The 14,549-nt window shown below is 46.6% G+C and overlaps 1 protein-coding gene across 2 annotated transcripts in view; it reads left to right on the top strand.

Annotated features, from left to right (window-relative positions):
* Positions 1-14,549, top strand: part of LOC121169732 (protoheme IX farnesyltransferase, mitochondrial) — a 119,939-nt gene that overhangs the window by 23,193 nt on the left and 82,197 nt on the right. For both annotated transcript variants that reach the window (XM_041000390.1, XM_041000389.1), the window contains one exon: positions 8,635-8,759. In XM_041000390.1, the coding sequence (XP_040856324.1) occupies positions 8,635-8,759 (125 nt within the window). The remainder of the gene's footprint in view (positions 1-8,634; positions 8,760-14,549) is intronic.

Here is a 14,549-nt window from a genome sequence, read left to right as displayed (position 1 = left end):
TGAGGCCTCTGGTGGGTTCAATGTTAGCTTTTGGTTTTTTGTTTTTGTTTTTTTTTCCTTTGGCAACTCTGGACTAAGGTCCCTGTTTTCCTTCTAGCTGCTACTGTTAGCTGCTGGTGGATACTCATGCGTGATTCCACGGGGCAGCTTTCAACAGGGCTGTCTTCCAGGCTAAGTCGGCGTGTGTACAATTGCGATTGTTTCAAAATTGTAAAAAGGAAAAAAAAAACCCCAATATTCATAATCCTAGAGGATGTAGGTAGGGACTTCTTGCTGGAGAAGGCAGGCAGATAAGACGCCACATGTGGTGAATCCTGTTAGCGACGGGTCCTGGAAGAAGGAGACGACCCTCCTGAGCTTTAGGCCGGGCCCATGGTTCGTAAGAGGGTGCTGGACAGAGCCGTACCTGTCCGGAATTGGACCTGGGAGTCGGGACTGCCTTCAGCAGAGGCTGCTGCGGGTGAGCGTCCGCTCTGGCTGCCGCCTGCGTGGGCGCAGAATGGGGTCGGGCCAGCGGGCTGAGAGCAGTTCTGCTTGCGCTCTGGGCCCGCCGAGCTGTGCCTCCAGGCCTCCGTCGGGTGGGTCATGCCTCGCTGGCAACATTGATTTTATGTTTATTAGCGAAAGGACAGAATATGAGATTACCAAATAAAATATAATTTCAAGTGTTATTAATGAAAGAGTGTATTACATTCCCTTGTAATGAGATCCTGGTGTTGCAAAATGGTTCCTTGTAATGAATCCCAGGAAATCAATGAAAAGTTTAATTACAGTTGTGGCAGTGTTGTATGAGAATATTGCTTTGGTCAATTTTAGTTGTACAATTTATCAACCCGCCGTGCCTTTCTCTTTTAAATTAATTGCTTTGATGAAGTAAGTATAAATAGGGTCTTTGTTAGCTCTTGATCTTTTTTAGAAATGGATGAGAGAATTCAGATTTCCTCCTCAATAATAATAATAGTTGCTATCATTTTTACCTGCATTGCCATTTGTAATTTTTACATTTTAAGCCTACATACACAGTGTTTCCATTTTGTACATTTAGTCATTGTTGAGGCTTCCTAAAACATTGGTCTTTCTCCTTTGTCAGTTTTTTTGCCAACCACTTTCTGCCTCTTCTCGACTCATCAATAAACCCCATGATTTAAAAAAAAGAAAAAAAAAAGAATGCACTGTTCTATATTGTTTAATCACCCATTCAATCTCTGGCGTGAATAAAAAGAATACCAGGACGCCTCCACTGCCAAACAGTTTGGCTTTCATGCAACCACAAAGCTCTTTCAGCTTTTCAGAGAAGGTTTTTTATTAGCACCTTTTTAAATTTTGACAGTGCAATAATTACAGAGCTCTCTCGTTCGTTATGATGTTCATGGACATTTTAAAAACTTGTGCATAAGGGCCAGTGTTGTGGTCTCACAGGTTACTACCTCCTGCAAGTGAGAACATCCCACGTGAGCGCCAGTTGGAGCCCTGGCTGCTCTGCTTCCCTTCAGTCGCCTGCTAGTGCGCCTGCGAAAGCAGCACCTGCACCCAGCCCTGGCCATCGTAGTCATCTGGGGAGGGAACCAGCCGATGAAAGATCTCTCTCTCTCCGTCTCTAACTCTACCTTTCAGATTGATAAAATGAATCTTAACAATAAAAATTCGGTGGGGCCCGGCACGGTGGCCTAGCAGCTAAAGTCCTCACCTTGAAAGCACCAGGATCCCATATGGGCTCTGGTTCTAATCCCGACAGCCCCACTTCCCTTCCAGCTCCCTGCTTGTGGCCTGGGAAATCAGACGAGGACGACCCAAAGCCTTGGGACCCCGCACCCATGTGGGAGACCCAGAAGAGGTTCCTGGCTCCTGGCTTAGTTTGGTGCAGCACTGGCCATTGCGGTCACTTGGGGAGTGAATCATCGGACGGAAGGTCTTCCTCTCTGTCTCTCCTCCTCTCTATACATCTGACTTTGCCTATACATCTGACTTTGCAATAAAAATAAATAAATCTGTAAAAACGTAAGAATAAAATAAGAATTCTGTGTAAAACGTAATAGAAAATGTTGGACTGAGCCTTTAGAGGTATCTGAAGGAGCTCTTTATTCCACTGACACCAGACTCGCTGACTCCAAGCAAGTCACCATGGGTGTTCTTTTCATTCCCGCAGTTGTTTCTGAGTTGCCTGCTTTTTCTGCTTAATGTTCAAGGCCTTCAAACACAGTCGAGAAGTCACTTTGATTTCCTCCATAGATAGAAGCCACTTGCTTAGTTTGATTTTAAGAGGCGGAACCTCACAGTCTGTTTTGCCTTAGGTTCTCCCATCCATACTATGAAGCTACCATTCTTCATACAAAATAGAAATCAGATACAACAGAGAGGCAGCCTAGGTACTGGCTTGTCTCTGACCCGCTGTGTGGTGGCAGAGCGCTTGCCTAAGCTGCCTGCTGAGCTGCTGCTGACCACACTTTCCTAGCACCAGCCTGTCCCCATAGTTTAGTAGTTTATGCTTTCACATCCATAAAGAAAGAGGAAAAAAAAAAAAAACCTTGCTCAAAGAAATGTGCTGAAGGGAGCTTGGTTATTCGGTACCTTCCATGATGGACGTCAAACACGCGCAGGTGAATTCAGAAGGATGGCTCCCCATTTGCACACATGGACAGACTGCCTGCAGCTGCTGTGTGCAAAGCCCCGAAATGACCACAGCGCTTTGTGTGGGGGCATGAGTCATTACAGAATTGGAGCACTCACAGTTTTCTCCTGGGACAGTTTCTTCTCTTGCCTTTTCCAGATCCATGTGGTCAGTTGATACGCCTTTGTACCTTACATGCTCTACTGTGCTTTAACTTGGAGCCCCATCTCTGGACCAGGCAGGCCATCCTGCCCAGCAGAGGGTACGAGGGAGCAGACAAAGCCTGCTTCCTGGTGGCAGAGGGTCGCCTGCTTCCATCTGCCTTCCCGCTGTCCAATCATGCAGGCCTCCTGCACTTCTTACTAGCTTCATGCTTGCCAACAGTTCCCCATCTTCTGGTAGTATTTGTCCCAACTGACATCTCCCCTTCTGAACCTTGCTCTTCAGCCATGGTCTCCTTGGCAGGTGAGGCGAGAACTCTCTGTCTCACTGCTGTCTCCTGAGCTCTGCTCTTCAAGTCTCATCTACTTCCTGTGCATTTCTGCCTAGATGCACAAAGGTCCTTGAGAAACAACACGTGGTCCCAGGACTGGCTGCCTCCGTCGTCTCTCTCCCCTCTTCGTTTCCTGATTTCTGTCCATGGTACCGTGTTTCTTAACCACGTCACCGGAGCGCAGAACTTGACCTGTTCTTCTCCGCTGTTTTGTCTTCCGGCCTCCCAGTTATTAGGTCCTAACCATCCTCTCACCCAAAATCACCCCTCGTAAATCCTCGCCTCTCACCTGGACTGTGCTTCTTCCCCGTGGATTAATGATCTAGCGTCTTAAATGGTTCCTCTTCAAAGTGCGGCCCTCGTAAGTGGCTGTGCAAGTTGCTACAGGCTGAACTTGCACTTGCAGATTGCTGCCTTGATTTAGATTGTCAGTGATACCCTACCGCCTGCCAGCAAACTGTGGAGAGCTCTTCTTCAAGTTCATGGAAAATGCATATTGTGAATAACCGCACAGGTGTTTTCACACCAAAAAGAAACATACTGTCCAGTTGCATTTTTCCATAAACCTTTTGATGTCTCTTTCTGTAACCTCCTCAACTGGATGTGCGAAACCACCGTCCTTCTTCTTCCGGTGTCACTGCTCTTGGCCTGGCCCAGGGGTGCTCATCAAAATAAAGCCACGAATCACCCCAACAGGGCTCCTCTCTCACAGCTTACATCCCAATGTGGAGGCTGGAGGTAGTAAGTTCCAGGAAGGAAATGAAGGAATGACAGGCACCAGAAAATTCCCCATAAGAGCTAACATCTTTTTTTTTTCTTTGTGGTTGTTTTTTCCCCTTTTATTTATTTATTTATTTATATTTTTTACAATCTTTACATAGTTAATTAGGGTAAAAAGGTTCAAGGGCTATAGGAAAGTGGGTAAGACTATTATTTCCATATTGTTTCCTTCATGTTTAAAGGGGGTATTAAGGGAGAAGGCCCACCCAGTTTCCCACCCACCCCAGGTCCTGGATGTAGGGTATGCTCTGAGGTTCTTGCTCAAGTGGTTTTGACAGTTCAACAGTTATGAATCACTGCCAATCTTGCCACTCCAAACACTATGAGGTCTTGGAAGAATCCACTGATTGACATAGTCCATCATTGAGTCTCCGTTTGCCCCGTATTTCACTGCCAACATATGGCTGAGATGGTTCATAGACCTGTTCTGTCTTCTGTCTTTTCTTGGTTAGGGTTCTGAGTCCAGCATTTTGGTTGGGGAGATCTCCAAAGAAACTTTGTCTCAGGTGTTCTCAGACCAGATTCTTGTATGTGCTAGCAAGTGCGGGGCCTGGCACAGTCCATCGCCATGATCAGGTGGTGGTTGCAACTGCTGGGTTGGTTCTGTTTTCGGCCCTGACTTCCACTGGAACCAATGGGTATTGCAGTCCAGCCTGGTTCTGCCCAGCACATACTCGGCCCTCTCATTAACCAGTGGGAGCTGCAGCCTAGTTGGAGCGACCCACAATAACCCCCTACCCTGGTTTGCCAGTATATGTAGCAGTAGTTGAGTCTGTCCCACACCGCATTCCACCCCAGCCCCTGTCCTGGTTTTCGTGCCCTCCCGTGGAAGTGATAACGCAAGAGGGAGGAGCCCCACTATTTCCCTCCCAGGCCTCTCCCATTCCTGGATTATGTACTCTCCAGGTAGTTTTGTGGTTTGACTTGACAGAACTAGCCCCCAGTGCCAGCTTCTGCCAGCTGATGCTGTGGCTAAGCTCAAACAACCCTCACCCACTCTAACTTTGTTTGCACCAGTAGGAATAATCAGCCCAGCCTGGCTTTTCCCTGATCTAGTCCACATGAAGCATACAGGTGTTGTAGCCCTGCTTAGTCTGGTCTGCCCCTATCCCAGCTCATGCTCTCCAGGGGGAGTAGCTGTCCAGCAAAGGAACCACTCCTTATTCCCCTGCCAGCTCTGTCCCCTCCCTTCCTGGTTCTCACACGTGCTGGTTGGGCACTGCGGTCATGTCCAGTACAGTTCATCCCACCTTGGCATTCCGTATTGTGCACTAGTTTGTGTTGTGACTGAACCTGGCTCGACCCACACTTTTCTGGTGCTTGCATTTGCCAGTGGATGACGTGGACAGATTCAGCCTGGTCTTCCCCCGACCCATGCCAAATGTATGCCAGTGGGAAATTTTCCATGGCCTGTTCTGGGCTGTTTCCTATCATGTTTCTTGCGCTTACCTGCCGGGTCTGTGTCTTGCCAGAGGAGTTGCCCAGGCTACTCCATCAGAACCTCTCCTAATGCCAGATTTTGCACATACCAGTGGGTCCATGAGCCAGCCCTACTCAATTCACCTCCTGTCCTAGGAGGAACAATGGCTTTTCCTGACTGGCCTTCAACCTAAACTGGTCCTTGCTGTTGGATGTTTCAGACCAGCCATGGCTCATCCATACCCACATATGGCTCACACATGTCTCAGTAGGGGTTTGAGATCTTGCCTAGTCCATTCCACATCTACCCTGGTCCTCCAAGACACCAGAGGATGTTGGAATCTTGCCCAGTTCGGTGCATCCAATCCCAGTCCATGCTTGTGCCAAGGGAGACTACAACCATTTCCCATTCAGAACGCAGCCCCCATTCCAGGCCATACACCCCTTGATGGGAACCTCAACCCAGTTAGGGTGTCCCCTTAGTTCCTCAACCGGGCCTGTTCCCAGTCATAGATCACGCGCATGCCAGTGTTTGCTCTGACTCAGCTTGGCGCAGCCCCTCACTTGTCCCGACCTCTGCCTTAGACACTGTGGCTTAGCGTTCCTGGCTCTTGTAGACCAGTAGGTGCAAGAACCTAGCTCGGCATGACCTGTGTGCCCTCCTGGTCTCTAGTTTTGCTGTGGGCCAAGGTTTGCTCAGTCCTGCCCGGTCTACCCTGTTCCATTACCAATTGACACATTAGCCAGCTGTTGGAGCTACTTTGCCCAGCTTGTCCAACCTCCAGGTCTGGACCACATGTTCGCTAGCTGGAGCTATGACTCACCAAGGGAATTTCCCAAGTTCCTCCACTTAATCCACTGCAATTTTCACCTTCCATTTGGCCTTGTATTAGTTGGTGAACGTCACAGCCCAGCCCACCCCACACACTATTCAGGATGCACATTTGGGTGCTGCTGCCCTGACCAGTCCAGACTGTTGGAGGTTCCTTTACCTGTGATTCATGGCAGTCTCCTTGGTCACACCTAGCTTAGTCCATCACCACCCCAACTCTTGAGTTAACCAGTGGGGCTAGAATTTCTACAGGGTTTGGCCCACACGTCCCTCACAAAATCTACCCCCGGTTATGGTTCTCAAGTGCTAGTTAATGTAATGGCCCTGCTTAATGTGACCCTTCTCCTGATCCATCATCATGTCAGGTAACAGGATATGATTCTGCTGGACAAGTCCCGAGCCATAGCTTTGCATGGACCAGTATTTGGTGGTCAGCATTGTTCAGTGATTACAAGTTTCTCAAAGAAAGAGTTACTGTCATTAGGAATCTTTACGTTTGCTTCACATTCCAGAAGCACAGTGGGTTCAACCTGGAGCTACCTAAGCCACGATTCAAAGAACCAAAACCCCAGAGCTCCCTGGCTGGGCGGCCAGCAGGCAGAGCCTGGCACCAAATGGCGCTATGGCCACCCGGGGACAGCTCACCACGTGCACATGGTGGCTGTCATCTGGGATCCAGGCATGAAACGCCCCATCCTGAGACCCACCAGCAGCCAGGAGGCTGCTGGAAGTTTAAACTCCCAGGCCAAAGGTCGCACCCCTCCCCAATCCCATTCACCACCCAATGAAGGCGCGGATGGGTCCCAGACCTGGCCAGTCATGGAGACCTCCCCCCTCGGTGTACTCACCCTGAAGGGAGAGCCCCAGGAGCCCAGGCAGGCCGGGGACAGCTCACTACTTGTACATGGTGGCTGGTGTCTGGGATCCAGGCATAAGACGCCCTGTCCTGAGACCCACCAAGAGCTAACATCTTAAGGGCACGTGTTTCACTTAGTAGTTAGAATGCCCATGAGGGCCATAGCAGCACAAGCTACCGCCTGTGATGTCGCCCTCCCATACAGGTACCAGTTAATGTCCTGCACACTTCACTTCCTGTCCAACTCCTTGCCAGTGGCCTGGGAAAATCAGTGGAAGATGACCCAATTATACCCACATGGAAGTCCCGGAACAAGCCTCTCTGGCTCCTAGCTTTGGACCGGCCCAGATTGAATCTCTCTGTAACTCTTTTATGTAAATAAATCTTTATTTAAAAATCAGTAGTAGGAGGAAGGAGGCTCTTGCGGTAATGGCTTGGGTTCTGTCAGGGTTTCTCAGCCTCAGCACTATTGACATCACAGGCTGGACAATTCTTTGTTGGATATGCCATCCTGCACAGCACAAGCAAGATAGTGAGTGGCATCCCCAGCTTCTTCCAGCCGGAAGGTCAGTGACAGTCTCCCCAGCTGTGGTGTCCCAGGATGTCTCCAGACACTGCCATGTGTCCCCAGGAACACTACCATTTTGTGGGAGAACCACAGAACCAGCTGATGGCTGTCATGATAGGCTGGGATGCAGTGTAGGGATAGAACTGACTGCACTGTGGTCGAACGGGAAAGGAGGAGCTGCCCAGTGCCTGCCAGGTTCTGGTTTGAGAATCTAGGTAGATAGCATCACAGACTTCAGCCTCTTGACCTTGGTCTTCCTTGTCTTTGTACCTATTCTTGGTATTGTTTACCTGAAGGTCCAACTTCAACACCATCTTCTGGATGTTTTCCCACACTGGCTCACCAGAGGTGACACTTTTTCCCAGGGAATTTCTACCAACACTGTGTCAGTTCCACTCTTGGGATACTTTCTGGTCCTTCCAACTTCTGTCGACTCCAGGAACAAAAAGCTCTGGAGCTACCAAACAGGAGCAGCTTTTTAAGTGGTTGGTTGAATTGCCTGACTTTGTTTCTGTCTCTTGCTTCTGTCCTGGGCTCCTGTTGGTGGCCCTAAGATGACCATCACGTACTCGGGCTCTGGCTCCAGGGCCTTCTGCTGTAGTCCTTCACCAGGCTAGTCTGGAGTTTGTCACAGAATTGGGGATGAGAGAGGGTGGTCCTTATTATTTGTTACCTGATGTCCTGGTTATTAGTATGTCCATTATCGCCTTGTGTACCCAACAACAGAAGGGCAACTATATGAATCTATCCATTAGGATGCCTGCTGCTTAGCACAGTACTGACTGAATTTGCTGCTCAGTAGAGTGTGGTTGCATGGTAAGTAAATGACAGAATTTGAAAGACGGGTCTTATTATTTGTTTACTCACAGTGTAATGTAATTAACACATGTCTGCAATTACCACATGAGCTTTCTAAAATCAGAAAAAGTTTAGTTTTTTAAGATGGAGATTACCTGTAGTTCCTAGGATGAATGTCATCATTTGGTTTCATGTGGAAGTGCCCTTGTTCTTCACCTCTGTGGTTTGCACAGCAGGGATCTTGCTGGTAACAGCACATCTGCCTGTTTCTCTTCCGCAGCTCTGGTTGTAAGCACCACTTCAGCCGGCTACGCCTTGGCCCCAGGACCCTTCGACTTGCCCTGCTTCCTGCTCACATCTCTGGGAACAGGCCTTGCATCCTGCGCTGCCAACTCCATCAACCAGGTCAGTGTCACAGCGCCGTCACTCATGCCCAGGTGTCATTGACAGACCCGGACAACCTTCCAAAGTCATGAATACCGGTGGAGAATCACTATGAACTTGAAATGCTGTGAATGCTATAGAAGCTGGTGGGTTGAACATCTGATTCCTCTTGTCTTTGTATGCCAGTGGTTTCTAAATATGATCAGGTGAGGCTGCAGTCAACCTCAACATAAGGACTTTAGAAAGTTTGTAGAAAAGACCTAAAGGATTAGTTTATTATAGTACAACAAAAATTTGAAATCCATCCTTAGTAGTTTTTTTTTTTTCATAATATTTATTTTTCCCAAACTTATGAAGATCCTTCATTTGCAGGATTTCAGAAAAAATGTTGTACCTAATAAACATCTTTTAATTCCCCTTTTCCAAAACCTTTCGACATACCCTCATAGGCTTCCAGTGACTGTGGAACTGTGCATTAAAAATAATGTGCAGAGCTTTCACAAGCTCGTATTCTTGGTAGTGTCTGGACATACCTGTGTCAGAGACATTCCCTTAATGCAGTCATAGTATGGGCTACGCCTCCTTCTTTTCTGTTATCTTTTTTTTTTTTTTTTAAGTTTGTTTATTTTTAGAGGAAAGACAAATCTGACTTGCAGAGAGAAGGAGAAACAGATCTCCCATCCTTCTGGCTCACTCCCGAAATGGTCTCAATGGCCAGAGCTGAACCGATCTGACCAGGAGCCAGGAGCTTATTCCGGGTCTCCCACAGAGCGGGTACAGAGTCCCAAGGCTTTGGGCTGTCCTCGACTGCTTTCCCAGGGCACAGGCAGGGAGCTGGATGGGAAGCGGGACAGCCAGGATTAGAAACATCATGCATAAGGGATCCTGGCACTTACAAGAAGAGGATTTAGCCATTGAGCCATTGTGTCGGGCCCTTTGCTGTACTTTCTTGAATTTCTTTGCATTTTTAAGCCACCATGAGCCAAAGCAGAATTTATTTTAAATAAGTATACCCAGCTCTAAAAAGCAATCGGTAACTCACTACATAGTTAACTTAGTGTATATATATATATATAAAATCATATTTAAGAAGTGGTTAGCATATTTTAATTTCTTTTTTTTCTTCTATTATTTTAAACATTGAATAATATCCCCAAGTATGTTTCCCCTCGCCCCCATTCCCGGTCACTGTGGTCTGCCATAGCCTTGTGGCTTTTTCATAAGATGCGATAATGAAAAAAATCTTGGCAAACACATCAGGAAAACCATTGACATCACCAGAACACCCAAGAGGAGCTGGCACAATCTTGAACAGGACTTCAAGTTTCCAGCAGGAAAACAGCTTGGCTGGGTCAACATGTGAGTGGCCAGCCAGGAGAATGTCGATGTTTAATTTGATAATGACTAAAAATCATTGTGTTCCTATAATGTCATATCAGCTCTTTGGGGGAAAGATCAATCTATTTCACATAAGTTTCTCTTGTTATTTTTTTTTTTAATGGCAAAAACAGTCTTTCCGTGAGATAAAAATAGTTTTGGTGTTTTACCAGAAATACTGTCCAATTCTGTAAATCAAGTACCGCATTTTCCCAGTGGTTGCTTTGTCGTCCTCCCTATTTCCTCACAAACAGAACACTTACAGTCTCATCATGCGTATAATTTCATTGAAAACTTGTTATGAGTAAAATTGGTTTATCTGGAGTGTTTGAGTCTTGTTTTTGAAAGGCTTATTTATTTTTATTGGAAAGTTAGATATACAGAGAGAAGGAGAGACAGAGAGGGAACGTGTTTCGTCCATTGATTCACTCCCCAAGTGGCTGCAATGGCCAGAGCTGAGCTGATCTGAAGCCAGGAGCCTCTTCCAGGTCTCCCACACGGGTGCAGGGTCCCAAGGCTTTGGGCCATCCTCAACTACTTTCCCAGGAAACAATCAGGGAGATGGGAAGCAAGTAGGGCCGCTGGGATTATAACCAGTGCCCATATGGGACCCTGACACATGCAAGGCGAGGAATTTAGCTGCTAGGTTACCATGCCAGGCCCTGAGTCTTTCTTTTTTTTTTTTTTTTTTAATGAGATCAGGCACGTTCAGGGTGGTATGGCCGTAGACTTTTTTTATTTTTAAACAATCACATTTATTTAGTTGTAGACCTATGTCAAGAATTTATAACAGGGTCATTGTGGCTTTCAGCTTGATTTTAAATCAGAAAACTTCATTTATCTGTGAGAACCTGTCTCAACATAAACTCCAACAAAATGTTTAAAACTGCCGTGCAGGGATTTGGTGGGTAGGGTTGAGAGAACTAAGAAAGCATTAAATATTCATAATATGCGTGGATTTCAAAGCTTTATTGGATTTCAAAAATCTTTACATCCAAATTTTTTAATTTCATTTTTCTTGAAGTATTTTGTGTGACTTTGTAGATCTTTCTGTTAACATCTTATTTAGATTTTATTTAGATTAATACACTCTTTTCACACTGATCCTTACATGTAGGTATATGTACATCATTACACAGATCTACTTAAATCATGTATATAGTAATGAAAATTTAAGCACATACATTTAAATATGTATAAATTGCCTATGTGTCATGAATATCCTGCAATGTCAATTCGAGGGGATGTCTTATGAAGAAGTTTTATGTCACAGTAAACATCTTTTCATTCCGTTTCTCCACAAACTTTCTGAAGTACCTTCATATTTCCTATGCAGTGATTTTAAAACTTGTATATGGAGGATGGGTTCAATGGCCCAACTGGCTAATCCTCCACCTGCAAACCTCTGCGTCCCCTAGGAGCGTCTCCTCAAGACTGCTCCAGTTCCCAGCCAGTCCCCTGCTATGGCATCTCCCTGCCGCAGAGTGAGCCAAAGCCTCGGGACCCAGCACCCGTGTGGGAGACGCAGAAGAGGCTCCTGGCTCCTAGCTTAGGGTTGGATCAGCTGTGGCCGTTGTGACCCTATGAGAGTGAACCAGCAGATAGGAACATCCTTTTCTCCGTTTCTCTTCTCTGTCAATTGGCCTTTCCATTAAAATTAAACGAATCTTTTAAAAAAGAGACCAAAACTTTTTGCGAGGAACTCAGTGTGACTGTGGCTTGATTTGTTGAATTGGCCTCTCTTTGTTTGACCTTTTAGGGATTTGCAGCGCTTTTTGCTGGATTGAGATTCTTGTAGCCGAATCATATCAGACATTCTCACTTATTTCTTTTGATAGATTTCTAAAGGTATGGGGTAAGTCCAACACTGAGCCCTTTTCCCTTTCAAGGTTTATTTATTCATTTATTTGAGAAGCAGGATTCTGGGAGAGACATATAGAGTTAGATCGAGCTTCCATTCGTCAGTTCGCTTTCCCAGTTGATCATAGTGCCTGGGGCTGCACCTGGCTGAAGCCAAGAACCTGGGGCTCCATCCGCGTCTCCCATGCGGGTGGCAGGGGCCGCAGCACCTGAGCCATCTCTGCTGCTTTCCCAGGCACATCAGCAGGGAGCCAGAACAGACACGGAGGAGCCCGGACTCGAACCAGCACTTCAACATGGGATGCTGGCAGCGCAAGGGTTGCTTCCTTAACTCCCTGGACCACAAAGCCAGCCCCTGTGTTGTTTCCAGAATAAAAGGTTTAAAGTAGGAAAAAAAAAAAAAGAGCTCATTTTAAGTAACTGAATGTTTTCTTTTGCTAGTCAAATCAACATACAGTTCTGTTTGGCAGTGCAGGAAAGTGCTCTTCGCCAACGCTGTGACAAAGCCTTGGCCGTGTTTATAGGTAGCATTTAAAGTCTATCCTTTTAATCCATGTCATTTTATTTAATTTTTAAAATTTGATTTATTTAAGAGCTGGAGGGTGGGAAAGAAAGGGAGCAAGAACTGGGTTGAGCCAAAGCCTGAAACTCAGTCTGAGGCTCACGTGGTGGCACTCTCGCCAGCACCTCCCATCCATAGGAAGTTGGGAGAAGGAATCCGAGCCAGCCGTCCAGGCCAGGTCATCGGTGTGGGATGTGCGCATCCTGAGCCTGAATTGTAAGCGGTAGGCTAAATGTCCTCGTCAGGTTGTTTTGATTATTTGTGAGATGGCGTTTGCTGATTCATGAATGTCTTACTGTTTCTTGGCCGTTGTGTTGTGTCCCGCCGGTGAGTTCTGCCTGCTGGAGCTGTTGGGATGCCTTTGATGAGTCTTCCCGCTGCCCACAGATTGGGCAGATATGTTCTGTAGTATCTTGTCAGTTTGGGTCGAACTGCACGTGTTTTGTATTATGTTTATTCTGTCAGGTCTTTCCATTTTTAGTGGAGGGCTTTTCAACCTATTTGTTTGTTTGTTTTTTGTAGTTTGCACTGGATTGCTCTTTGTTGCACTGGGGTTGGGCTGTGCATTGTAAGACATTTCCCAGCAATTCCAGTCTAGACCCACTAAACGCCAGTGATCTCCGCACACGGTGCAGCTGGGACATTGCTCAATGTGCCCTGGAAGCCAAAGCCACCCCACATTTCAGAACCCCTGCTTCACTACGTATTTCGACTTTGGCTTTAGCTCTGAGGTCTTTCCTGAAGATCCTGGCTGCAGTTTCTACCTTGGGAAGTCCTTGGCTTACAGGTCTTATTGCGTAACTGCCCATAGAGAGCTGCCATTGGATGCCCTGCCTTATGCCTGTGTGCTTAGCGTATTTGTGAAGTATGGCCCGTTACTGTGGGCGTCCCCATAGTGTGGATAGTTTGGATAAGAAATCCTGCGGTCTTGCTCTTCATCTCCTGTTAGTCAATAAGCAAGGCCTTGTAAAAGTGTCTGTGTCAGAGACCTTTTTGATCCTCAAGTGTGTCCGTGGGACAAGTGGACGTGTCCAGAACATACACACCCAAGGTCACCTGGCATGCCTCAGTGTCACTCTCTTTGTAGCTACTTTGAGAGTAGAGTTTTGTAGCTATACTGCCATTGACTCATTGTGCCTCACGCGCGCGCACACACGGCCTGAAACAATCTTTTTGTTATTACGCTGCTGTCAGTAAATTGTTCCACTTTTGTTGTGTGTGTGTGGGTGTGTGTGTGTGTGTGTGTGCATGCGCGCCCTGGATCTATACATGTATGGAAGGATGGATGGATTGCTGGCTTGATTGATTGACTGACTGCTGTGGTCCTGGCAGAGCTCTGCTGATAGCTGTGAGTGCCATGGCTTCCCAGGTCAACTGGTGTAGAAAGGGGAGCGGCCCTGATGATCAGAACTCCCTTTCCCGTGTTGAGCCGAAGTCCGCTTCCTCCAAAGTGCGGTCTTCTTCCACGGGACCGTACTTGCCATGTATCACTTTCTACTGTGGTTGACGTGTTATTGCATTTAACTGTTCACTTGTATCTGTTCCATAGAGAATTTTAAACTCTTCAATAACGATGAGCTCTGTAGGCCGTGCTTCCATCACTGCCCACATGCATACATGCTGAAGGAGTAGATGTGAAAGGGGGAACAGAGAGAGGAGAAAGTGGCCAGAAGTATCCGTTATGGCAGTAATTGCGGCTGACACTTTATTTAGCACTTGCTGTATACCAGGTGATATCCTCAGTGGTTTTTTTTTTTTTTTTAGACGTTAGATTATTTGGGGGAGTCTAGGTTCATGAGGTTTTAAAAGCTGCCACTTTGTGCAAGATCAAAAAACTGATGAGTGGATCCATGAAGTCAGCTCTTAGAAGAACCATTGATGTTCTTAGTAACTTCTAGAGAAACATACAAGAAAGGCACAAAACATCAGTAGGGTTTTAGATCTGAGAGGCGGGTTATAATTAGAAAGGTAAATCTGATAAGGGCATGTTGTCTTAAGGAAACTAGTGTGTC

This window comes from Ochotona curzoniae, unplaced genomic scaffold, assembly GCF_017591425.1.
Source record: "Ochotona curzoniae isolate NIBS_2020 unplaced genomic scaffold, NIBS_Ocur_1.0 scaffold_2453, whole genome shotgun sequence".
NCBI classification, from domain to species: domain Eukaryota; kingdom Metazoa; phylum Chordata; class Mammalia; order Lagomorpha; family Ochotonidae; genus Ochotona; species Ochotona curzoniae.
This window is presented reverse-complemented; position numbering and strand designations above follow the sequence as displayed.